The sequence below is a fragment of the Dendrobates tinctorius genome, unplaced genomic scaffold (genome assembly GCF_039654945.1).
Source record: "Dendrobates tinctorius isolate UK_male_01 unplaced genomic scaffold, ASM3965494v1 ptg000071l, whole genome shotgun sequence".
Taxonomy (NCBI): Eukaryota; Metazoa; Chordata; class Amphibia; order Anura; family Dendrobatidae; genus Dendrobates; species Dendrobates tinctorius.
Genome location: NW_027361739.1, coordinates 831,204 through 859,158, shown reverse-complemented (window position 1 = coordinate 859,158; position 27,955 = coordinate 831,204). Strand labels below are relative to the sequence as shown.

General features: G+C 43.2%; 1 protein-coding gene across 1 annotated transcript in view; it reads left to right on the top strand.

The window, feature by feature from the left end:
- KCNH6 (potassium voltage-gated channel subfamily H member 6) overlaps positions 1-27,955 on the top strand; it is a 57,664-nt gene that overhangs the window by 9,303 nt on the left and 20,406 nt on the right. Inside the window, 2 exon segments of the mRNA XM_073582316.1 lie at positions 13,326-13,725; positions 14,842-15,041. Of these exon segments, the coding sequence (XP_073438417.1) occupies positions 13,326-13,725; positions 14,842-15,041 (600 nt within the window).

The window sequence follows — 27,955 nt, the reverse complement described above, 5'->3', positions numbered from 1 at the left end:
TTTCTGTCTGTGTTAGTATTTTCATCTTGCTTCACCGTCATTATATGTTGGGGGCTGCCTATTGCTTTGGGGTCTGCTCTGGGGCAGTTTAGATTTCCCCTTTCTTTCTTTAGGCCTATTTAATTCTCCGGCTGTGATCGAGGGGTCTAGGGCATCGTAGGAACCCCCCACGGCTACTGCTAGTTGTGTTGATAGGTTCAGGGGTCTGCAATCCGATAGCTGCCAACTTCTCTGGTTTTCTGGACTTAGCTAGCATTTCTGTTTTTGCCTCCTACGGTGACTCAATCATAACACCCCACCGACCGAGCCAAAGTGGCCTTTGTGGTATCCCACTTGGAGGGTGAGGCACTGGCTTGGGTAAACCCCCTGTGGGAGTGAGACGATCCTCTGGTCTCCCAGCTCTCCCCCTTTCTGGAGACTTTTCGTAAAGTCTTCGACAAGCCCGGGCGCCTGGTCTCTGCCACCGAGTCCTTATTTAATCTACACCAGGGTACCCTCTCGGTGGGCCAGTACGCCATCCAGTTTCATACGTTGGCTTCCGAGCTAGGATGAAACAATGAGGCCCTGGTAGGAGCCTTTTGGCGTGGCTTGTCCGCTCGAATTAAAGACGAGTTGGCAGGGCGAGACACACCAACGTCCCTGGAAAACCATTTCCCTGGCGACGCGTATCGATCTACGTTTCCAGGAGCGTACCCGCGAAGCTGTCAGGGAGAGAAGATTTCCTTGCTCGTCTCCAGCTAGATGCAGTCCTCCTCACTCGCGATTTTCCACCGCGGCTGCAGCTCCAGAGCCCATGCAGGTGGACCGACTCAAGCCGGCTGAGCAGCGTTGCCAGGAGAGACTCGCACAAGGTCTTTGTTTCTATTGTGGCAGCACCACCCATCTCCTGCGTTCTTGTCCGGTGAGACCGGGAAACGCCTCCGCCTAGGACAGGTAAGAGAGGCCTCCCTAGGTGTCAATGACACCTCTCTACCTTTGACCCTCTCTGTCTTGTTGAACCAGGGTTCTAAACGTTCTTCAGAGGTAGCTTCTATAGATTCTGGGGCAGCAGGGAACTTCATCCAGCTCGAGTCGGTAAAAAGATTGCGGATACCTGGCAGGTCCTTGGAGACTCCTCAGCAGTTAGCGTCAGTCGACGGTGCTCCCCTACGGGAGACCGTTACCTTGGTCACCGAAGAGGTGGAGTTACAGATTGGAGCCTTGCATCGGGAGAGGATAGTCTTCTTCGTACTGCCATCATTGTCCCATACGCTTCTCTTAGGCCTTCCTTGGTTAAGGATACATGAACTTTTTCTGGATTGGCGGTCTGGAGACATCCTTCGTTGGGGTCAGTCCTGCCAGACTAAGTGCCTCCTTCCTGTTCAGCCTCTTAAGACTTCGTGGCCAGTCACGGTGCCTGCAGACTTGCCTTCAGCCTATTGGGCCTTCGCCGACGTCTTCGATAAGAAAGAGGCAGAAAGTCTTCCCCTGCATCGTCCGTACGTTTGCCCGATCGATCTTGTTCCAGGCTCTACTCCTCCTGGAGGCTGAATCTATCCTCTGAATCCTCTTGAGTCTCAAGACATGACAGAGTACATCCAGGAAAATTTGGCCAGAGGCTTTATCCGGAAGTCGTCTTCACCTGCTGGCGCAGGTTTCTTCTTCGTCAAGAAGAAGGATGGGTCTCTTCGTCCCTGTATTGATTACCGGGGTCTTAATGAAATTACGATCAAGAATAAGTACCCACTGCCTCTCATCCCGGAGTTGTTCGATCGGCTGCGGGGAGCACGAATCTTTACTAAACTGGATATCCGTGGGGCTTACAACCTCATCCGTATTCGCTCCGGAGATGAATGGAAGACAGCCTTCAACACCAGGGACGGGCACTACGAATATCTGGTCATGCCCTTCAGTTTGTGAAATGCCCTCACAGTATTCCAGGAGTTTGTAAATTACATTTTCCGAGACCTTCTGTACTCCTGTGTGGTGGTGTATCTGGATGATATTCTCGTCTTCTCTCCGGACATGTCCACCCACAGAAGAAATGTCCGTCAAGTACTGCTGCGTTTGAGGGAGAATCGCCTGTATGCCAAGCTGGAGAAGTGCACCTTTGAGCAGTCGTACCTTCCGTTCCTGGGTTACATCATCTCCGACTCGGGCTTATGCATGGATCCAGAAAAGGTGTCCGCTGTGCTCAACTGGCCACGGCCTCATGGTGTTAAAGCAATTCAGCGGTTTCTCGGATTCGTGAACTATTACCGGCAATTTATTCCTCATTTTTCTTTGTCTGGTCCCATCTCCTCATTGATCCGCAAGGGGGCTAATCCTCACGTCTGGTCGTCTGAGGCCGAGAACGCCTTCCTGTCTCTGAATAAAGCCTTTGCCACCGCACACGTACTCCAGCGTCCTGAGGCCAACAAACCTTTCATCCTCAAGGTTGATGCCTCGGCAACTGGGGCGGGAGCAGTACTTTCTCAGAGAGCTTCCTCCGGACGGCTGGGTACTTGCGATTTCTTCTCCAAGACGTTCTCCACTGCGGAATGGAACTACTCCATCAGTGACAGGGAACTGCTGGCCATCAAGTTGGCACTGGAGGAGTGGAGGTACCTATTGGAGGGAGCTATACATCTTTTTAAGATCTACACGGATCATAAGAACTTAGCCTACATCCGATCTACACAGAGACTCAACCCCGGGGGCAAGCCAGGTGGTCCCTGTTCTTCGGCCGTTTCGATTTCGAACTTCACTTCCGCCCTGGCAACAAAAATCTCAGGGCCGATGCCTTGTCCAGGTCCTTCTTGTCTGCAGATACTGAGGAGGAACCCACGCACATCATGGATCCTTCCAGGCTCATCACGGTGGCACCTGTCACTTTAACTTCTCTACCTCCCGGTAAAACTTTTGTGCCAGAAAGAGACCGGAGGCGAGTCTTATGCTGGGGGCATGCCTCCAAACTTGTGGGTCATGCTGGTCTTAAAAAAACACTCATCCTCATGTCCCGCTACTACTGGTGGACTACCCTTCTCCATGATGTCCGAAGTTTTGTTGCCTCTTGCCCATCCTGTGCCAAGAACAAGGTTCCGAGGCAGCTGCCCTCTGGTCTTTTACACCCGCTTCCAGTCCCTTCGGCTCCATGGCAACACGTTGCAATGGACTTCATTACCGATCTGCCTCGGTCTTCGGGTTGTACCGTCATACTTGTGGTCATGGACAGATTCTCCAAAATGGCACACTTCATCGCCCTTCCTGGTTTACCCTCATCACCTGACTTGGCGAAAGTTTTTATCCATCATATCTTTTGCCTCCATGGTCTAACTCAACATATTGTTTCGGACAGAGGAGTTCAGTTCACCTCTCGATTTTTCAGAGCTTTATGCCAGTCTATGAACGTTACTCTCAACTTCTCTTCAGCGTACCACCCACAGTCCAACGGACAAGCGGAGCGGACTAACCAGTGCCTGGTGAATTATCTCCGTCACTTCTCTAATGCCCACCAGAATGACTGGTCTGACTTACTCCCATGGGCTGAATTCACATATAACAATCACTCCTGCGAATCTTCTGCCAAGTCGCCTTTCTTTGTCGTCTATAGGCAACATCCTGGCATACCCCTACTGGTCCCACCTGTCTCGGGTGTACCAGCGGCTGATCTTCTGTCTGGGGAGTTCTCCAGGATCTGGCAGGAGACCAAGACCGCTCTCGAGTTAGCTCGTGACAGGGTGAAGAGACACGCAGACAAAAGGCACTTAGACCCTCCTCGATATCACCCGGGTGATAAGGTTTGGGTATCCTCCAAGTTCATTCGCCTAAAGATTCCTTCGCATAAGCTAGGTCCCCGGTACATCGGACCCTTCGAAGTCTTGGCTCGCATCAACGATGTCTCCTACAAACTGCGGCTTCCCGTCTCGCTCCGCATCCCTAATTCCTTTCACGTGTCCCTTCTAAAACCTGTCATCCTCAATCAGTTTCATGCCTCTACCACTCGTTCACCTCCGCCTGTCTCCGCTGACGATGTGGTCTAAGTGAAAGACATTCTGGCCAGGAAAAAGATAAGAGGGAGGACCTTTTTTCTGGTTGATTGGAAGGGTTTTGGTTCTAAGGAGAGATCCTGGGAGCCCCGGGAGAATATCCAGGCTCCTCGAATCTTGGCTAGGTTTCTTTCAAGCAAGGGGGTGCTTAAGGGGGGGGGGGTACTGTCACGCCGCCCACTCCACTCCTTGCACTGCCGCGACCACCGCCTGCCTCGCTGCGTTCCTCCAATCCCTGGCACACTCACCCAGCATCCCTGCGCGCTCCTGCTCTGCCTCCTGCTCCGGCTTCCCAATGGGCCCGCGCTGTGTGTAGCAGCGAACGCGCACTCCATTCTGCCTAGGGCGGCCGCTCATGTCTCCCTGCTCGCGGTGCACCCTGACCCGGAAGTCCTTCAGCCTCTCCCCTTATCAGGCCGCCCCTTCCTCCTGGCGGTGCCTGATTATCATTTGTGCCTTGCAAGTGATCCTGGCCCCACGTCCTGCCGCGCATTCCCCTGCCAGCAGTTCCGTTGCCTGTGCCTGTCTCTTACTCTCCTCCGTGTTCCTCTCTCCTAGTGCCTGCCTGCCCGTGGTCCCATCCTGCCTCGTTCCTGTGTCTCAAGCCTTGTCCTCCAGCCCGTGCCTCCGCCTTGCTATCTCCTCCGTGTTGCTGTCCTGCCTCCCGGCATCCCAGTCCTGTTTGTCGTCCGTGGTCCAGTCCTGTCAGTTCTCCGCCAGCCTCTCGGGTCCCCCGCGGCTACTCCTGGGTCTCTCCCCTGGGTACCAGCTACTGTGGCGATAGTCTCCCTTGGGTCTGCCCCTAACGCTCCCTGTATAAGGGGTGGAACACCAGGTCAGCTCGCCCGAGGGAGGTTCGTTGCCACGGTCCAGCAGGTCCACCCCGGGAGCCCCTCCAAAGGTCTCACAATAATGTGGATTTGTGATATGAAGTATGTGTATATGTGTGTGTAACAAATTGTTTGTGTCAGATACTGTGTGTACGTAGCATCCACATCCGGCTGGTGTAACCTGCAGATGTGCTGCTGATAACATAACGCTGTAAGACAACATTATCTACAGGGTGGGCCATGTATATGTATACACCTAAATAAAATGGGAATGGTTGGTTGATTTCAACTTCCTGTTTGTGGCACATTAGTATATGGGAGGGGGGAAACTTTTTAAGATGGGGTGGTGACCATGGCAGCCATTTTGAAGTCGGCCATTTTGGATCCGACTTTATAAATGGCCCACACAGGTGTTTCCATATAAATGGCCCACCATGTTCTAGTGATCATTCTGTACCCATCATTCTTTGACATCCTGTGTAAAGAGGCCAGTAAACAAACACCAAACTATTTGAATATTGTCGATCGCGCTCTTTTAATGACTCAGCTCACTGAAATGAAGCCTAAATTTTTTTGTGTGATGGTGCAGTATATTAGCATTTGGCGCCCCACTTATAGCTTTTGCACAGGGCCCCACTTTGTCTAAATCTATCCCTCATCATTATCGGCTCATCAATGGCCATACATGTTCAATAGCGGTCATCTTGGGCAAGAATGCCTTAAGGCGTACAGTGAATTCCCTCACTGGCAGCCACTTATCTCCTGAGTGAACATGGTATTGGGCATTTTAAAATGCAACATGCCAATTCTTATTCAGCCTGACATCTGCCACTAGGGACAGTCGGGAAGCGCCAATATACATTAAGTCATCAACCGATCCTGCCGAGTTTGGACAAGTTATATCTAATATATGGCCAGCCGTATTTAGGAGTAACCAAATTTGTGGACCACCTCTATGATATCTAATTGAGCATATGGACCAGGTTGTCTCATAAGATCATTTATTTCTTTATTTATTATGCTTACTTATATAGTATCATCATATTCCGCAGCGCTTTACAGATATTGTCATCGCTGTCCCTATTGGGGCTCACAACCTAAATTGCCTGTCAATATGTTTTTGGAGTGTGCGATGACCTGGAGGAAACCCACTTAAACACACGGGGAACATACAAACTCCTTGCAGATGTTGTCCTTGCAAAGCAATAGGGCTAACCAATGAGCCACCATGCTGTCCAGATAACCATAATGGTCATTTCAGTTATGCTATAAGTCAGGAGAAACTTATCGGGTTGGCATCTTTCATTTCCCCTATTTGCCCCCCTCCCACGCTATGAACACTATTCAACGCCCATTTATTATATTCCTTGATCTGGTCCACAGCTTTATGCATGACTGATACAGAGCAGATCATATGGGCTCTTTTCCATGTTTGCTCCTCCTAACACTAATCTACCATTTATGTCCCATTTTAGTGTTAGGAGGAACTCCATGGGAACTTAACCTGGCGATTGTACTGGATGTATGTTTTAGGGCATGACAGGATGAAGGCCCTCATCTTCCCTATGGTGGACATGCCATGAATTCACGTGATTTTGGAGAATTTTAATTAATCTAATAGGGGTAATATTGGCAAAAATGATGCCACTTTCCCCAATGATGTCCTTCTAAGTGAAAACCCATACAGTTTTATCAATGTAACCTTTCGACTACTGCAGTTTATAATGATGTCTGTGTACCACAGAACTAAAGAAGACCATTCCTTTTGGTAGCAGCAGTCAAGGAACATATTAAAGAGGTTGTGCAGTTGTTGATAAAAGTCTGCAATCACTCAATGTGTATATCTTTTTAATATGAATTGTATATAATTTTATCTCACACCTTTTACCCCATTAGAAATAAAAACAATAAATAAAATACACATATGTGGTTTTTCCACTTTCAAAAAGGTCTGATCTATCAATGTATAAAATTGATTACCCCTGTAAATGCTGTTATGAGAACAAAAATCAAAACCCTACAATTTTGTTTTTATTCAGCCACCACAAAACTGCAAAAAAATGCAATAATTAATCAAAACATTGCACATACCCCAAAATGGTATCAATAAAAAAATGTTATCTCAGGGCACAAAAATAAACAATAGACCCGCTTCACACGTCAGTGTCTCCAGTACGTGTGGTAACAGTTTCCACATGTACTGGAAACACTTAGACCCATTCAAACTTGTGGGTCTGCACACGTCAGTGTGTTTTCATGGACATGTCCATTTTTGCCGGCAGCACGGTCCGCAATACGTCCCACACACATGCATATTGATGACACACGGGTGACATCAGTGTGACACATACCGACGTCTGGGAAAAGCAGTACAGTTTGCGCAGTTCCCAAGCACCGCGTGCTGAATCCCACTCTCATCATCGTCGCCTGGTCTTCCTATGATTAGAGAGACCAGGTGACATTATTGATAGTCAGCACCTGCTGTCTGTGCAAAGCACGCATTAAAAAAATACATTTTTAAAAAAACAATGTGGAGTTCCCCTTGGTTTTCCAAACCAGCTGAGGGAAGCAGACAGCTGGGGGCTGTTATTATTCTGGGAAGGGGCCAATAGCCATAAAGGTTCCCAGCCTATTAACCCCTTAAGCCCCAAGGGTGGTTTGCACGTTAATGACCAGGCCAATTTTTACAATTCTGACCACTGTCCCTTTATGAGGTAATAACTCTGAAATACTTCCATGGATCCCGGTGATTCTGACATTGTTTTCTCGTGACATATTGTACTTCATGTTAGTGGTAAAATTTCATTCAAATAACTTGCGTTTATTTGTGAAAAAAACAGAAATTTGGCGAAAATATTGAAAATTTCGCAATTTTCCATCTTTTAATTTTTATGCCCTTAAATCACAGAGATATGGCACACAAAAAACATGTTTACTATACATCAGCACAATTTTGAAACCAAAATTTTTCTTTGTTAGGAAGTTATAAGGGTTAAAAGTTGACCAGCGATTTCTCATTTTTGCAACACCATTTTATTTTTACGGACCACATCATATTTGAAGCCAATTTGAGGGGTCTATATGATAGAAAATACCCAAAAGTGACACCATTCTAAAAACTGCACCCCTTAAGGTGCTCAAAACCACATTCAAGAAGTTCATTAACCCTTTAGGTGCATCACAGGAATTTTTTGAATATTTAAAAAAAAATGAACATTTAACTTTTTTTCACTAAAAAAATACTTCAGGTTCAACTTTTTTTAATTTACCAAGGGTAACAGGTGAAATTGGACTGCAAAAGTTATTGCGCAATTTGTCCTGAGTACGCTGATACCTGATATGTGGAGGGGAACCACTGTTTCGGCGCATGGCAGACCTCAGCAGGGAAGGAGCGCCGTTTGACTTTTTCAATGCAAAATTGGCTGAAATTCAGATCGGACGCCATGTCGCGTTTGGAGAGCCCCTGATGTACCTAAACAGTGGAAACCCCCCCAAGTGACCCCATTTTGGAAACTAGACCCCCCAAGGAACTTATCTAGATATGTAGTGAGAACTTTGAACCCACAAGGGCTTCACAGAAGTTTATAACGTACAGCAGTACAATTAAAAAATCATATTTTTTCCACAAAAATGATCTTTTCACCCCCAATTTTTATTTTTCCAAGGGTAACAGGTCCCTAAGAGTTATTGTGCAATTTGTCCTGAGTACGCTGATACCCCATATGTGGGTGTAAATGACTATTTGGGCGCATGGCAGAGCTCGGAAGGGAAGCTGCGCCATTTGACGTTTTTGGCTGGAATTAAGATCAGACACCATGTCGCGTTTGGAAAGCCCCTGATGTACCAAAACAGTAGAAACCCCCCACAAATGACACCATTTTGGAAACTAGACCCCCAAAGGAACTTATCTAGATGTGTGGTGATCACTTTGAACCCCCCCAGTGCTTCACAGAAGTTTATAATTTTTTCCACAAACATGATCTTTAGTCACCACATTTTTCATTTTCCCAAGGGTAACAGGAGAAATTGGACCACAAAAGTTGTTGCCCAATTTGTCCTGAGTACGCTGATACCTCATATGTGGGAGAAAACTACTGTATGCGCACACGTCGGGACTCGGAAGGGAAGTAGTGACGTTTTGGAATGCAGACTTTGATGGAATGGTCTGAGGGTGTCATGTTGCCTTTGGAGAACCCCTAATGTACCTAAACAGTGGAAACCCTCCACAAATCACCCCATTTTGGAAACTAGACCCCCTAAGGAACTTATCTAGATGTGTGGTGAGCACTTTGAACCCCCAAGGGCTTCACAGAAGTATATAATGCCCAGGCATGAAAATAAAAAAAATCGTATTTTTTCCACAAACATGATCAATTAGTCTCCAATTTTTTTATTTTCCCAAGGGTAACAGGAGAAATTTGGCCCCAAAAGTTGTTGTCCAATTTGTCCTGAGTACGCTGATACCTCATATGTGGGAGAAAACTACTGTATGGGCACACGCCGGGGCTCGGAAGGGAAGTAGTGACGTTTTGAAATGCAGACTTTGATGGATTGGTCTGTGGGTGTCATGTGCGTTTGGAGAGCCCCTGATGTACCTAAACTATTGAAACTCCCCACAAGTGACCCCATTTTGGAAACTAGACCCCCCCACGGAACTTATCTAGATGTGTGGTGAGCACTTTGAACCCCCAAGTGCTTCACAGAAATTTATAACGCCTGGACGTGAAAATAAAAAAATCATTTTATTCCACAAAAATGATATTTTTGCCCCCAATTTTTTATTTTCCTAAGGGTAACAGGAGAAATTGGACCCCAAAAGTTGTTTTGCAATTTGTTCTAAGTATGCCGATACCCTATATGTGGGGGTAAAACACTGTTTGGGCGCATGGCAGAGCTTGGAAGGGAAGGAGCACCATTTGACGTTTTCAACGCAGAATTGGCTGGAATTAAGATCAGACGCCATGTTGCATTTGGAGAGCACCTGATGTGCCCAAACAGTGGAAACCCCCCAATTATAACTCCAACCCTAACCCCAACACACCCATAACCCTAATCTGAGCCCTAACCCTAGCCCTAACCCTAGCCCTAGCCCTAACCCTAGCCCTATCCCTAACCCTAACCCTAACCCTAATGGGAAAATGGAAAAAAATAATTTTTTTTAATTTTATTATTTTTCCCTAACTAAGGGGGTGATAATGGGGGGTTTGATTTACTATTTATGGAGGTTTTTATGTTTGGCGGCTGTCGCACGCTAAAAGACGCTTTTTATTGTAAAAATAGTTTTTGCATCACCACATATTGAGAGCTATAATTTTTCCGTATTTTGACCCACCGAGTCATGTGAGGTCTTATTCTTTGCGGGACGAGTTGACGTTTTTATTGATACCATTTTCGGGCACGTGACATTTTTTGATCGCTTTTTATCCGATTTTTGGGACGCAGAATGAACAAAAACCAGCGTTTCATGAATTTCATTTGGGGGGGTGTGTTTACACCATTCCGCGTGCGGTAAAATTGATAAAGCGGTTTTATTCTTCGGGTCGGTATTGTTACAGTGATACCTCATTTAGGTCGTTTTTTTATGTTTTGTCGGTTTTTTGCAATGAAAACAATTTTATATAAAAAATAATTATTTTTGCATCGCTTTATTCTGCGAGCTATAACTTTTTTATTTTTTTGCGGATGACACTGTATTGCGGCTCGTTTTTTGCGGGACAAGATGACGTTTTCAGCGGTACCATGGATATTTATATGCGTCTTTTTGATCGCGCGTTATTGCACTTTTTGTTCGGTGGTATGATAATAAATCATTATTTTTTGCTTTGTTTTTTTATTTTTTAAGGGGTTCGCTAAAGGGATTAACTAATGGGACAGTTTTATAGGGCGGGTCACTACGGACGCGGCGATACCAAATATGTGTACTTTTATTTGTTTTTTTTTGTTTTTTTTTTCAAAAAATGAATTTATTGGGGAATATTTTTTTTTTACTAATTTATTTAGCGATTTTTTAAATTATTTTTACACTTTTTTTTTTTTTACTTTATTACATAGTCCCAGGTGGGACATCACTGCCCTGTGACAGATCGCTGATCTGTCACATCACAGATCACTGTGACAGATCAGCAATCTGTCACAGGCAGTTCTGCAGAGTTCCTCATGCCTGCGCTTTGCAGGCAGTGAGGAAGTCAGCTCCCTACAGGCCCCCGAAGGCCCCTGTCACCATCTTGGATCCGGAGGCCTGTAGGGAAGGAGTCCCCCGCAGCAGCGCTGCACATTGCGCTGCCGTGGGGGGCTCAGGGAAGCACGGAGGGAGCCCCCTCCCTGCCGATGCTTCCCTTTAACCCCCGGTACACTTGATCGCGGTGTACAAGGGGTTAACGTGTCGGGGGCAGTCCCTGACCGCCCCTGACACATTGTGCCGGGTGTCAGCTGTGATAATCAGCTGACACCCGACCGCGATCAGCGGCGCTCACCACATGGGCGCCGCTGATCGCATTAGACGTACTATCCCATCCTTGGGAATTAAGTCCCAGGGCACATGGACGGGATAGTACGTCTAATGGCAGAAAGGGGTTAATACTAGCTCACAGCTATCTGCATAGCTTTTACTGGTTAGTAAAAAGGGGACCCCATAAAGAAGGATGTGGGTTCCCCTCAATTTTTGCTAACCACCAAAAGCTAAAGAGACAGCTGCAGGCTAATATTAGTAGGCTGGGAAGGGTCCATGGATATTGGCCCCCTCCCAGACTAAGAACATCAACCCTCAGCCGCCCCAGAATTGGCACATCCATTAGATGTGCCAATTTTGGTGCTTAGCTTTGATTCTTCCCACTTACCCTGGTGCATTGGGAAGTGAGGTAATAGTTTGGGGGTCGATGTCAGCTGTTTTATGGGTAAAGGAGGCTTATTGTCAGGGAGTGATTTGTACAATTAAAGGACTTTTCTCTGTGTGTCTTTATTAATTTTGATTCCATAGTTAGTAATGGGGGGTGTGTAATACATGCCTTACCATTACTAACCCTTCAGCTTGATGTCAGCAGACATAAAACAGCTGATATCAACCTCAAAACTATTATCCCACTTGTCAACGCACCTGGACAAGTGAGAATAGCCGAAGCTAAGCACCAGAATTGGTGCATCTAATAGATGCACCCCATTTCTGGGTCGGCTGAGGGCTGGTATTCTTAGTATGGGAGGGGGGCCAATATCCATGGCACCTCTCAGCCTATTAATATTAGCCCACAGCTGTTTGTTTAGCCTTTTCTGGTTTGTAAAACAGGAGGTTCCCCATGTCCTGGTTTCGTGGTCCCCCTTTTTACTACCCTTGAGCTGTTATTAATCGGCTGCAAACCTTTATGGCTATTGGCCCCTTCCCAGAAAAATAACAGCCCCTAGTGGTCTGCTTTCTCTTAGCTGGTTAGGGAAATTAAGGCAGAGCCCACGCCATTTTTAAAAAAATTTATTTATTTAATGCGCGCTATACACAGACGACGGGTGCTGACTGCAACTGTCATCGGCGTTGCCTGGTCGTGCTGATCGCAGGGAGACTAGACGATGATGATAAGAGTTGGATTCATCACCAAGTGCATGGGCACAGCGCAAACTGTACTGCTTTTCTCAGATGTTGTGTCACACTGATGATGCACACGGATGGCACACGGATGCCATATGGATGTTACACAAGGACACACAGACATAGATAGCACTGGTACTGGTTTTTCCAGTACCAGAAACATCAGGACGTGTGAAAGAGGTCTTACACAGCCCCGGATAATGGCAACAGAAGCAATGTTTTTTCTCTTTTACAAACTTTTGAATTTTTTTCACCACTTAAAAAACACAGTTCATGTTTGTTATCTCTGTAATGGTGCCAACTTTAATAACCATATTACCATGTAATTTTAAGCATATAATGAATGCAATGAATGCCATTCAAAAATTTAAAATTGCGGAATTTCGCTTTTTTCACAATTTCTCCACACATGGATTTTTTTCCCGTTTTACTGTACATCACATGATAAAATATCTGGCGTTAATCAAAAGTATAATTCGTCCCTCAAAAATAAGTTCTCATATGGCTATATATATTGATGGAAAAATAAAAAAAGATAAGGTTTTTGGTGGGGAGGAGATTTGAGGGGAAAAACGAAAGCACAAAAATGGAAATTCGCCATGTCTGAAGGGGTTAAAGACGATCTCTAACCAGGTCAATAGTATGCAGTTTCTGTAATTATTTTATTCAGGCTGCTCCCCTGAGTATTTCAGTGTTTGTTTTTTTTAATGTAGCATAAGGTTTCAGAGATATGGGCCTATTTAGTTAGTGCTAAACTTTATGGTCTTTACCAAGGGGGCATTTCTCACAGGGTTCTTTGGGGATGTCTTTAGTCCTAAATATAAAAGCCCATATTTAAATTTTTTAATAGAGACTCTCACGCTTTTTTGTTTGAAAGGACACTTAACATGCTGATTACTTCTGTTTTTCCTACAGACAACCACTCTGATTGGTCTTCTGAAGACTGCACGTTTGTTGCGTTTAGTGCGTGTTGCCCGGAAGCTGGATCGGTATTCTGAATATGGAGCCGCCGTCTTGTTCCTTCTCATGTGCACCTTTGCCCTCATAGCCCACTGGCTTGCCTGCATCTGGTATGCTATCGGCAACGTAGAGAGACCATACATGGAGCACAAAATTGGTTGGCTGGATAATTTGGCCAACCAAATTGGAAAAAGCTATAATGACACTGATATGGGTTCAGGGCCTTCCATCAAGGACAAATATGTGACAGCTCTGTACTTCACGTTCAGCAGTCTGACCAGTGTCGGATTTGGAAATGTCTCCCCTAACACCAATTCAGAGAAGATCTTCTCTATATGTGTCATGCTCATTGGAGGTAAGAAGCAATTGGAAAAATGTATGTTGTACCTTTTGGTTTTTCACAATAATCGTCTGTTCCAGATCGGGTCTCATCTTTAGGAATTTTGTTTAATCAGTTTTAACAGATTGGTGTTATTTTTCTGTTATTTGATACCATGCATATTAATACCCCAATAACCACAAAATACCTATATACATCATGTACATATAGGCTGTTTGTACCATTGCATCTTAGTGTTAGTCACTTACACAAGAAATAAGGCATTGTTTTTGTAAAATCAGACAATTTTTTTCTCATACAACGCCTTAACCCCTAAATGATGTACATGTACTGTATGTCATAGCTTTGCCTGTGCGATCACTCACTGATGGAGCCCAGTGGTGATCGATAGGTAAGCTCTTTCTGGAGCAGACAGGATCAGAGAATCTTCTGATCCCGGCCACTTAACTTTTTAAGACCTCTTTCAGACGGCAGTGTTTTTTCTCGTACGCAAAAAAAAAGTGGTTTGAGTTTGATCAGTGTTTTTGATCAGTTTCATCATAGTTTGGTCACTGTTTCAATTTTTTCCATCCGAGTGCGGTCCAGTTTTTTTCAAGGATAACTTGCATTGGTGAGTTTTGATCCATGACTCAGTAAAAATAGACATGCCTCCATGATTTTGCATAGACCATTCATACTGCAAAAATACATGGACATGTGAACACCCCATACTATAAAAGGTACGAGTATAAAACTGTGAAAAACGGGTATAGTCCTGAGGCATGTTCACTAATGGGATGGCCTAACAAATTCCCCAAGCCTACCATGGCTGTCTGCCTATTAGGTCATGTCAAAGACAGAGACTGACAAACAAGGTTGCTTTGGTACTCTGAAGCATTATTGAAATGTTCAGCTGATTGCATTTGTATGTCCCCTAATGGGGCAAAAATTATTATGGGTGTTATAGCTCTCTGGATGTAGTGATTCCAAAATGAAAAAAAAAAAATTGAAGCTTACACACAAATGAGGATGGACTGTAATAACCACAGTCCAGTGAGGGCAACTTCCCAGGCCCTTGTGAAAAAACATACTAGTACCTGAGCTGATTTCTGAATTCCCGAATACTACACCTCTTATATTTGTCTCTCTCAGCCCTCATGTATGCCAGTATCTTTGGCAATGTCTCCGCCATTATCCAGCGCTTGTACTCTGGCACTGCCCGTTACCACACCCAGATGTTACGTGTGAAAGAGTTTATCCGCTTCCATCAGATCCCCAACCCACTTAGACAGCGACTGGAGGAATATTTCCAGCATGCTTGGTCCTACACCAATGGCATCGATATGAATGCGGTGAGTACATGTTACCATCTAATTCTTACATTACGAAAAAATGTTTTTAGAAATTGGTCTTCACAGCGGACTTACACACAGTTGAAAAAAGTACAACTAGAAAGATATTTTACAACTTTTAAAGGACATCTCCTATTTGACTGGAGTAAAGACTTTTCCTACCTGATCAAAAAGGCTCATAAAGCCAAGGTTAATGTTGCTGTTTGCCAGATTCTTCATGCTGAGGCTGGACAGACATCTGACTGGGATGATTTAGCGAATCCTGCTTTGAGCAGGGGGTTGGACCAGATGGCCCAGGAGGTCCCTTCCAACTCTACGATTCTATGATTCTATGCACTAGGAGCACAGATCTGACAATATGGGAATGTTGTTGTCTTTGGTGACCTTATTTTCGAATCAGGTATTAAAGTGATGCTCAAGTTGAACCAAAATTGTCCTTTATATGTAGAACATGTATAGCGAACATTCTGGTTCTGTACTTATGAAGCATCCTGGCTCAATTTCTCTGTTTTGGCCCCTTGATGTTCTTGTTCAAAATGGCCATCAATGCATTAAAAAGCACTATTGAGAACACTATAGTTAAAGACGCAAGGCACCCCCTCCACTGCCCTTGAATAGGCCTAGCATCCATGAGGTGTTGACTTGAAGAAGAGCAGCAGGAGCTAGAACAGAGGACCAGCAGCAGGATCCTTAATCAGGACTTCACAAGGTATGTTCATTAAAATGCAGAGAAATTTTGGGTTTGGACTGGAGAGTTGCTTTTACGGATAATCATGTCTGTCAAAAACGTCTCCAGAATAAGAACCCCAGGGATCAGCACCCTAGTTTATTATGGGACTGGTTTGGACAAAATGTAAACTTAATCAACAGATCAGCAGCCAAAAATTAGTTTTGGGAAGTTTAAGTAAAGTTTAATTGTAGTATTCATTCAGGATCTTTTTGTCACACGTTATTCTTACGTATGACAGTCTATATAGTCCTTACTACTATGTGGAAATATAAAGTTGTGCTCAAAAGTTTACATACCCCAGCAGAATTTTTGCTTTCTTGGCCTTTTTTCAGAGAATATGAATGATAACACCAAAACTTTTTCTCCACTCATGGTTAGTGGTTGGGTGAAGCCATTTATTGTCAAACTACTGTGTTTTCTCTTTTTAAATCATAATGACAACCCAAAACATCCAAATGACCTTTGATCAAAAGTTCACATACCCCATTTCTTAATACTATGTATTGCCCCCTCTAACCTCAATGACAGCTTGAGGTCTTTTGTGGTAGTTGTGGATGAGGTTCTTTATTTTCTCAGATGGTAAAGCTGCCCACTCTTCTTGGCAAAAAGCCTCCAGTTCCTGTAAATTCCTGGGCTCTCTAGCATGAACTGTGTGCTTGAGCTCTCCCCAGAGTGGCTCAATGATATTGAGGTCAGGAGACTGAGATGGCCACTCCAGAACCTTCACTTTATTCTGCTATAGACAATGACAGGTCGACTTGGCCTTGTTTTGGATCATTGTTGGAACGTCCAAGTACGTCCCACGCGCAGCTTCTGGGCTGATGATTGCAAATTTGCCTCCAGTATTTGCTGATAACGTGCAGCATTCATCTTTCATTTAACTTTGACTAAGATTCCTGTGCCTTTGTAGCTCACACATCCCCAATACATTAGCTATCAACCTCCGTGCTTTACAGTAGGAATGGTGTTCCTTTCATCATAGGCCTCTATGTTGACCTCTCTCCAAATGTAACGTTTATGGTTGTGGCCTAAAGTTTAATTTTGGTCTCATCACTCCAAATTACCTTGTTCCAGAAGTTTTGAGGCCTGTGTCTGTGCTGCGTATTGTAGGCGAGATACTTTGTGGCATTTACGCAGTAATGGCTTTCTTCTGGCGACTCAACCATGCAGCCCATTTTTCTTCAAGTGCCTCCTTATTGTGCATTTTGAAACAGCCACACCGCTAGTTTTCAGAGAGTCCAGTATTTCAGCTGACGTTATTTGTGAGTTTTTCTTTGAACCCCGAACAATTTTCCTGGCAGTTGTGGACAAAATTTTTGTTGGTCTACCTGACCATGGTTTTGTTTTTACACAGCCCCTGATTTTCCATTTGTTAATCACAATTTGAATGCTGTGAACTGGCATTTTCAATTCCTCGGATATCTTTTTGTATCCCTTTCCTGTTTTATACAGTTCAACTACCTTTCCCTGTAGATCCGTTGACAATTCTTTTGCTTTCCCCATGACTCACAATCCAGAAACATCAGTGGCTGGATGAAAGATGCAAGAGTCTGTCTGGATCTCAGAAACTCACTCAGCTTTTATGCACACACACTGATTACAAGCAAACAGGTCACAGGTGAGGATGTTACCTTTAGTAGCCATTCAAACCCATTTGTGTCAACTTCTGTGCATGTTATCAGGCCAAGATCTCCAGGGTATGTAAACTTTTGATCAGGGTCATTTGGATGTTTTGGGTTGTCATTATGATTTAAAAAGAGAAAACACAGTAGTTTGACAATAAATGGCTTCTCACCCAACCACTAACCATGAGTGGAGAAAAAGGTTTGGCGTTTGGCATTCATATTCTGTGAAAAAAGGCCAAGAAAGCAAAAATTCTGTTGGGGTATGTAAATTTTTGAGCACAACTGTATATACTTGGCCTCTGTACCTGCTTTTCCCATATTTATAGAATTTTATAGTCGAGTTGGGTTAAAGTCTAGTTGGTTACTATTCAAGTCATTGCTCCAATAATGAAATAAAGTTCACACTGTAGCTGAATTAATCCCATGGCAAATATACAACTTGTATACAATAAATCTCCCGGCTCTGAGGCTTCTAGAGACTAGTAAATAATCCAATGTTTTATAGAATGTCTGCAGAGATGACAGGCCGAACAGAAATATGACAGCAAATAAAAAATACTAGCTCCAGTTTAATCATCCTTATAATTATTTTGGTACGATCAGTACAGGAAGAAATAACACATCGCGCTCTGATGTGTTATCTTATGGTTTCCTTATGTGGTATTATAACTGTGTCATTTTATCAAGAGGAGGGGTTGCTTAATCTCCTGGACTGTGATAGAAACAGTGGAAAAGATAAATGTTTTATCAGATATGAATTAATCTGAGCCCCATATTATTTGTTGAATAGGAGAATAACATCAAGTGGTGTCATTGCAGAAATATTGTAGAAGTAGGACATGCTGGGTAGAGATGAGCCAGTCGATTCACAAGACCTTGATCCTGCGACATCAGTGGTCAATGGCTGCCAGACAGGAGCCCTGCAAACCTCCTCCTAGTTGTCACAATCCATGGGGCCTCTTGTGATTAGCAGGCCTCTCACACCATCATGCATGTGTCCCTGACTATTGACACGGTGTCTGACAGGAGAATAACTATAGTTTCACCTGAGCCCTGGAATGTAGGGGGTCCAAAATGTCCCTTTAGCCAATATATGAAGACTATTATTATTAAAGACCTGTGATAGTTGGGGCCCTGTTGGAAAATTTACAATATTTTCTAACAACACAACCACACAAAAAGGGAATCATTTATGGCATATCCACCTATGGGACCCAGCAATACCATGAGGAGAATATATCTTTATTTTGCCATTCTAGATTCCCTTGCTTGCCAATGTATCTTCTCATCTTCACCTTTAGGGTCGTCAAATTAAAAATAGACTGGACCAATCTGGTGTATTGGCCTTTAAAGGTTTATTCCCATCTTCAAAAATGGGCATTGTTGGATAGTGCTTGTAAATGCAAGTAATTTTGTATTTTACTGCTAATTAAAATTCTCAGCTGTAATTGAGATATTTAGGCTATGTGCACACAATGAGTATTTGCTTACAGACATTTCTGCAAGGTTTCTGCATCTTTTAGGAGCAAAAACGCTGCGGCAGAAACTCATTTTTGTTGTGATTTTTGCATTTGTTTTTGTACAGCAATGATGGCTTTGTTGAGCTAAATAAAGATATTTTTAAAAAAGTTTTTTGTGATGTAATTTTTTTCGTTTAGCATAGTTTTCATTTTGATGCAATGGCATCAGGATAATTGGATTAGGGCTTGATGTCAGCAGCTGTCATTGACACCAAGCCCTAGGTTTAGTAATGAAGAGGTGTCAGCCTGACACCCTCATTACTAAACTGGTAAGTAACAAGTTAAATAAACACACACACATTGTCATCAGCCTAGCCTATGTAGGAGTGTTAACAAAATTAACCTACATTGTCTGTAACCAAACAGCAACTGGCAGAAATCAACATGCATTGTGATACCATTTAATTTTTACAAAAATATAAAAAAAATTGTGTGAGCTCCCACATAATTTTCATAACCATCAGAGGGCTGATGTTAATATTCTGGGAAGGAGCCAATAGCCATAAAGGTTTCCAGGCTATTAATATCAGCTCACATCTGTTTGCATAGCCTTAACTGGCTTTTTTACAGGGGGACCACAGAAAAAATTGACATAGGGTCCTCCTATAAAATCTAACCAGCAAAGGCTAGGCTGGCAGTTGTGGGCTGATATTAATAGCCTAGGAAAGGGGCCATGGTTATTGGCCCCCTCCCAGACTAAAAACATCAGTTCCCAGCCACCCCAGAAATGGCTCTTCAATAAGATGTGCCAAATCTGGCACTTAGCCTTGCTCTTCCCACCCTGGTGTGGTGACAAGTGGGGTGATAGTTGTGGGGGTTGATGTCACCTTTTGTATTGTCAGGTGACATCAAGCTCAGAGATAAGTATGTAGAGGCATCTATAAAGGTACTGTCACACTTAGCGATGCACCAGAGATCCCGACCAGCGATATGCCGCGGTCAAGATCGCTGGTGCATCGCTAAGTGGTCGCTAGTGAGCTGCCACACAGGCAGATCTCACCAGCGACATAGCAGAAGTTGGGGGTCGCTACTTACCTGTCACACTAGGCGATCCTGACATCCTCCCGCCCGGCTCCGCGCTCGTCTCTCCACAGGAAGCGCCGCAGGAAGCTGACGACGAGAAACGGTCCAGGACGTTCTCGCGCGATCAGCGATAACCAGCGGGGGAGCGGGTCGTAGGTAAGTATCACACAGCGATATCGCTAGCAATATCGCTATAACGTCACAAGTTATAGCAATATTGCTAGCGATATCACTTAGTGTGACAGGCCCTTAAGACGCCCGAATTACTAACCCCATAGTGATATTATAAAAAACACCTACCCAGAATAAAGTTTTTATTTGAAATAATGACACAGACTCCTTTTATTGAATCTAAATTAAATCATGCTTAAATTATCACCCAATCTACTGAAGCCAACATCTCCCGTAACAAAAATATAATAATAAACAACAATATTCCTCACCTGTCTGCTAAGACGATAATAATCCATAATGTCCAGCAACGATCCTGATGACCTTGAGAGCAGTCACTAATGTGACTGTTCTCAAGGACAGCTGGCTACTCACAGACACAGGAAGAAATCACTCCTGCATTGTGCAGCGCTGAGCTGCAGTGATAAAAGTTCACAGCTGATGAGCCCCGATGATCTCACTTATGGCACCTTTGTGTAACTTCTCATGCAACAGTGGTGCCGTAAGTGAGATCACCTCTCTCACAGCAGCTCAGCACTATACACTGTGGGAGCGATGACGCTCAGTGTGTAGCCTGCGGCCAGTTCAAGCAGTCACATCTCCTGATGTTACTGTTCTACAAGTGAGATTGCCATGTGACACTTTGGATTACGTGGACTATGGTGGACAGGAGAGTATATGATTGTTTTTTATTTTTGATTGTTTACAGGGGACATGGGCATCAGGGATTGGGCATTAAGGTGAGTATATATTTTTTATTTTTTGATAGGAAACAAGGGCATCAGGAAATGGTGTTCAGTGAGTATAATGTGTTTTTTTATTTTTATTTGAATACGTATTTAATTATTTTAAATTTTTTATTTATTTAAGTTTGAGCACCAGGCGTCGGCTGACGAGAGACTACTTCTCCCATCAGAGGCGCCTACTATCATTGTTATCAGTGATAGCAGGTGTTGGCTGATGGGAGTAATAGTCTTTCATCAGCCAACGCAGGTGACCTGCGGTAGGCTTTTTACCGCGGCTAACAGTCACAGCTGCAGGGTTACGCTGACATCTGACAACAGCATAACCCCGCAGCACTCTGACTAATGGTAACGATCTTATTGGCAGTAACGTTACCGCCGTTAAGAACAGCCGCGCTGGTATTTCTCGTGCTGTCATACAGATGACAACATTGGAAACACCATAGGAAGTTCATAAAAACGCAAGCAAAAACTCAGCAAATATGCAAACATTTTATACCTGCATTTTTGCTGCAGATTTGACTGACTCGATTGAAGTCAATAGCTGAAAAACGCTAAAAATCCACACAAAGAATTGACATGCGGCAATAAAAAAGCACTGCAAATACTCAAAGGAAAATTACTGATCATGTGGACAGCACTTCAGGATTCTCATTGAATTAGCTGACATAAGTTTTCCATAGCATTTTTGATTCATTTCCACTTGTAAAAAAACGCACCAAAAATGTACCGTGTGCACACAGCCTACCAGTTTTTATTTACAGCTCATTGCCTTGGAGATTGATCACTACAGCTAGACAGCAGAACATAGAGTGGTGACAATCTCTTTTCTATTGAGTTTGTAAGCATTGTTTTAAATCTGGCCAGGATCCAGAGAGAGTTGTTACCTCCTAATATCAGACAGCATTTATAAAGTGCCTCCAAGATAGACAGCAGCCGTGATCAGTCACCTGGAAAATGAGCTGTTAAGAAAGAAAAGTGGTAAGCTATGTGCACACACTGCAGATTCACCTGCGGGTTTTTTCCCGCGGAGCCGCAGGTAAAACCACAGGTAAAGTGACCTGCGGTTTTGCTGCGGTTTGGCCTGCGGTTTTGCCCTGCGGTTTCACACCTCTACTATGTTAAAGGTGTGAAACCGCAGCAGAATCCGCAGAAACAATTGACATGCTGCGGAAAAAAAAACGCAGCTTTTCCGCAGGTAAAAAACCGCTGCGTGAGCACTGCAGTTTTGAAAACCCATAGGCTAACATGGTAAAGTACCATGTCTGCGGAACTGCTGCAGTTCTGCAGGGCCAAAACCGCAGCAGAACCGCAGCAAAAACCGCAGCGTGTGCACATGGCCTTATTATCTGAAAAAACAGCTGCAAACTTTAAGGTTATGTGCACACGCTGCGGTTTTTGCTGCAGTTCCGCTGTGGTTTTGGCCGCAGCAGAACTGCAGCAGTTCTTCAGACAGGGTACAGTAGCATGTTATCCTATGGGATTTACAATTTTCTGTGCACATGCTGCGGATTTTTAACTGCGGAAAAGCTGTGGTTTTGAATCCGCAGAAAGACATGTCATTTCTTTTCTGTGGAATCAGCTGCGGTTTACCATCTCCTCCATTGTAGAGATGATAAACCGCAGGGAAAGCCGCAGGTAAAACCGCAGGTCATTTTACCTGCGGTTCCGCAGATAAAAAATCCGCAGACCAATCCGCAGTGTGTGCACATAGCCTTAATGACAATAAATTGCAAAGGTGTCTGACTTTCACACACTATTTCAAAATATCCATCTTTCAAGATAGGAACAGCCTTTTAATGTATTTGATTGGCATATAGAGATATATTCCTATTATATAGAGGGGTAAGGCATATGAAATTTGCATCTGCTTACTATAATGGATTCTGAATTAGCTTTTTATTGCAGTATATGAAGCAGAACACCCATCTTCACCCACAGACAATATGCTTCTTACCATCCATCAAGCTGATGACACTTATCCTTCTTTCAAGATCAAAATATTTTTCCACCTATTTAAAGGACAAGCAATAAATCCATAGCATCTAAAGTGTAACTCCAGTCAGAACATTCAGCACTATCTTCCACCCAGTGTATACTTACAGTGGTTCAGAAAGGTCAGATGTGTACTGCTATTTGCAAGGTGTTCCTTATACAGAGATATAGAGCTGTCAAAACTGTGTCCTTACCGGGCTAAAGGTGCCCATAAGCAATTAATAGTTGCTGCCTGACAGCTGTTTCTCTCAATCCCTTCTATAAATGCATGCTCAGCTCAGCCAAGTGTCCCTGTGTTCTGAATGTAGAGGGGGGAGCCTCTGCCAAACACCTCTGGTCGCTGCTTATCTTCCCAGAGAACTAATTGTTCAGGCACTTAAAGAGGACCTTTCACCAAATTATTTACGTTGAACCAGACACACAATGTAATAGTGGCTGCAGAATGGAATAAAACTTTTTTTTTTTTATTTTGCCTCTCCGTTGTGGAGATATTGGCCATCAAAGTATTTGGCATCTAATTGACTTTTGTTGTGTTCAAGTAGATGTTGTCAAATGTTTTTCATTGGGGGTGTGTACTTCTTCTCCCTGTATGATGCTGACCAATCATAAGCAGGCAGCTACACAGCTGAAAAAGAACACGCCCTCAGCATAACTTAGGTTTTTCATTGTGTGAAATGTAATGATACTGCTCTGATCTCCTGGTCTAACCTGCCTGTCCTTAGATCACACTTATGTCGGTTGTGCTTAAAGGAATCTCCTAGCACTTTATAATCATACACAAGAAACCTAAACTATAGTGGGGGCGTATTCTTTTTCTGCTGTGCTGCTTATGATTGGTCAGCATCACATAGGGAGAAGAAGTACAAGCCCCCAGTGCAAAAAAAATACCACCCACTTGGACTTAATAAAAGTTAATTCATTAGGTGCCAAATATTTTGAATGATAATGTTCCTGCAATGGAGAGGTGACATTAAAGAACAAATAATTATTCCACTCTACAGCCACTATTATATAGTGTGTCCAGTTCAACATTAAAAATTTGGGAAAATGTCCTCTTTAAATTGAACATGCCCTATCTTTATTTCTCCTGAGATTGTGTGTTGCGTGAGAATTTGGAGGTTCCCCGTACATATTAAGTATGCCCTACCAAAATCGGTGGCTTTGGCTAACTTTGATCTAATATTTATAACCACAGTATGAAATAAAAAAAGTTGTATTTTTATGTAAAAAGGCACTGTTTTGTTAGCCATGGAATAGAATATTACACCTGACCCCTTGCAAACAGCAGCCAAGTAAATATGTCAGGTTGGAGAAAGATTATACACAATCGCAAACAGAGGTAGTAAGCACTAAAGTGTATAATGTAGCTACTGTGAATGAACATAATGGTGATGTATTCATATAACTGACAAATAAGTCTTCTTGAAGGGAGTAACAATGGGAGCATTTCTTCATGTAAGTATCACAGTCAAGGGGTAAGTGCCCTCCAGGCCATTGTAGTTTTCGCAGTGAGAAATCTATTAGGAAAATTACTAGATCCATTCACCAATGTTGACTATACATGGGATCGGTTGGAGGTGACATCTCAGCATCCCGCAGTCATTGGGACTATCACCACATCTTCAGGAATCCTGTCTGTGTGTAGTACCTGTGTTAGACCATAGACCTGTGCTCTTGTGTATACGTTGTCTCTCTGTCGTGTTTCTTGCTTTGTCTGCATGCCGATATTGTGTTTGGGGAATGTATATACATATACTGTGTATTACTGGATAACCTTAATGTGTTTTTTTTGTGTGCCAGAAAGGTGAGTTACATTTTTATGTTTGTTCCAAAAGTGGAATGTGTTATGTGCAGGAAAAATGGACATTAAAGTAAATGGTGTACAATTTTCTGACATGTCCTAAAATGTTATATGGAGATAGTAGTATCTTAGTCCCCGTCCAATCACTAGTGAAAGGGGACTGCAGTAGCGACCTGGGACCTTCCGAGGACCATGCTCCTATCAGGTGAGCTTGGCAGCAATGTTGTACAGCCATTCCCTGGTGCTCAATCCCAATTAAAGTTGAGCATAGCCAAAGAGAGCCCATTAGAGGCACAGTTCTAGGATGCCACAGGCCACTTTATTTAAAGGGGATAATTTGCTGATTAGTTGGGAGGGTCTTTTTACTGGAACTCCAAGCTATCCAAACAGGGCTATGCAGCCACTCAGAATGTGGCTGCAGAGTCCCATTCTCGTGATTTCAAAGCACCAATCTTGGGATCCCACATGGTCACGCGGGTCGGACCCCCAATCAACAGCAAATTTAGAGGGTAAGAGATTGCTTGTTTTTTTGGGGGGGAGAATAACACTTTAAGAAGTTGGTGGGGTGGCTTCACCCTCAGATGTCACTAATGCTATTTCGTATCATAGCCTTTTACATGTCAGAAGATATGACATTTACTTTACATTAACCATTAAAACATATCCTTAAAAACCTTCCCTAAATATGTTATTTTTATTATTTACCCCTTGGTCAAGTTGTTAGAATCTGTTAAGGAGGACCTGTCACTTTCTTTAAGTATGTATTTCGCCTTACCTGGTGTAACTGCCGCTGTTCTCTCGAATCTGGGGATATTTTACATTCGTTCTCTGCATCTCTGCGTTAAGGAGAATAGGCATTCTCATCTTTTTGTGTAACTCTAGTCTTTTTAGCGATGTGGGCATAGTCATCAACTCTTCTGTACTGGTGTGTTCTTGAGGACCACACCCACTTGGCTAACATAGACTATATTTACGTATAAGGAAGGGGTCATATTTCAGGAATGCAGAGACACAGGAACAAAAGAAAATCAATGCCAGATTCAGGAGAACAGCGGCATTTACACCAGGTGGAGAAAAAACATATTTTTGGTAAGTTACAGGTTCCCTTTCGGCTGGTTCTTCTATCTGTTTTGGGGAATGGATTAACATACAGCTTTCCCAAATCTGCCAAACATACAGATAGTTCGTGTATCAATACAAATGAGTCAAAGATTTGACATTGTGGAGTCTGGAAACGATGGTTGGTAATCCATCATAAAAAAACCCCTATTAAAGCCATGTAGAAGTTTTATCGGTTCTCGATCAGCGCTACACAGAACAGATATGTCGACGAAACAGCAAAAGAGAATTCTTAACAACTTGACTATTTTGGTGATTACTAGATTTTGGTATATTAGAAGGGGTGTGAGTGTGATAGGGATCCTGTGTGTGTGTTGTGATCTTGTCTTTACAGGATTCCTGTGTTCATTGAACCCATACAGTTTGCCTAGGATTATTTTGGGATGGTGTTGGATGTTGTACTCTGCCAGGGCCTCATGGTTTCTCTTCCCTTTGAAAGGCTAATATTCATCCCACGGCTGGATCTCAAGCAAAGATCATCTGCCAGGCAAGGGCATAAACTTTCCTTCCTGCTCCATGTCGATCAGCTGGTAGCATGGAACTGTGGTGCATCTTATATGATGGCCCAGGAGTGGTGACTTATTGACAGGGGGAATGTACAGCAAGCATTAATGCAAGGTCATTCCACAGCTGCTGGCGGAGTGCTGTCCATGACATAACAAACACTGACACTGACTTCCATAATAATTTATAATACACATAGATCAGCTCGACAAAGATAACCCTCAATGTGCATGACAAATACTATTTTCTGCGGAGAAGTTAATCCTACTTTTTTTTTTTTTTTTTAGAATAGCAGATTATAAAGTCATTAAACAAATTATAAAGTCATCATCAAAAATTTAAAAAAAAGCACGTTTGGGAAAGTCAAGCCCATCGAAAATGTAGTAAATTCACAATGAATGTTACGGTCTTGATTAGCATTAATACCTAATGTTAATGAAGAGAATAAGCATCAGTAATAAAGGATCATTAGACCAACAAATCAGAAAAGATCGGTCAATCTATCTGTGCATTTTTCTATCATCTTTTTATACTATTTATCTCATACCTAATATCTCATATGTACTGTAGCAATAGATCTATCAGTCAGTGCCTAACTGAAGCATGTACTTGACTTAACTAGCCTTAAAGGGAATGTGTCACCATAAAATTGTAATCAGAAAATGTAAAAAATCTTTTATGTTCCAAGTATTTTTGAAAAATTTTGGTAATGTTTTTAATTTTTCATATCATGATCTGTATATAAAAAAAAATAGAAATCTTGCAATTTTCACACTGGTCACTGGAGTCATTCCAGACTCATACTTCCTGTTCTTTCAGGTAATCCACGAGTACATTAGCAGCTGTAGACTGACTCAGATCCTATCTTTTGTAGTGAAGCATCTAATGAGCATGTGCAAAGGCCAATATGAAAGGAGGAGGAGCTCTGACTTTGCTTATTGTGATTGGAGGATCCTGTGCTATCAGCGGTTTAAAGAGGTGTTACCTGTCATTGTTATCCTGTATGTCATGATAAGGAGACTTATGAAAAGTCTTCTGTAAAGAACAGGAAGTACGAGTTTGAAATCGCCAAAGTGGCCAGTGAGAAAATTGCAAGATTTTAATATGTAAAAACATTATCAAAATGTTTTAAAAATACATGTAACACACAAAAAAAATAAAATAAGGGGTTGTTTTCCGATGATAGCTTTCCCTTTTGGTTCTGTTGTCTGTGCACCATATAACAAGGCCACAAGGCCTGGAAATCTTTCTAACTACAGTACACCTGAAACCTTTTCAAGCAATAGTGTCTCTATTAAATTGTGTACCATAATGCCATTTGCCATCTACAATGCTCCCTTTACAAAGCAATGCCAGCCAAAATCCCCCAATAACATTACCAGACACATTGTCCCAAGTACTGAACAGGCTCCAATGTCCCAAGAGCAATGCCAGCCACAAAACCCCCAAGTCCTTTACCAACTACAGTTTTCCCAGAGCATTGATAGCTACAACCCCCCCAAATCCTATGCCAACTACAGTTTTCCAGTGCGCCGCCAGACACAACAACCTCCAAGAATCTTCAGCCATACATAATGACTGTAGGACATTGCCAGCCTCAAAACTTAGATGAAGACCTACCCTAAATATGATACTTTGCCACCAATTTTGTGCTCTGGCAGGAATTACTGGCCATTATGACAG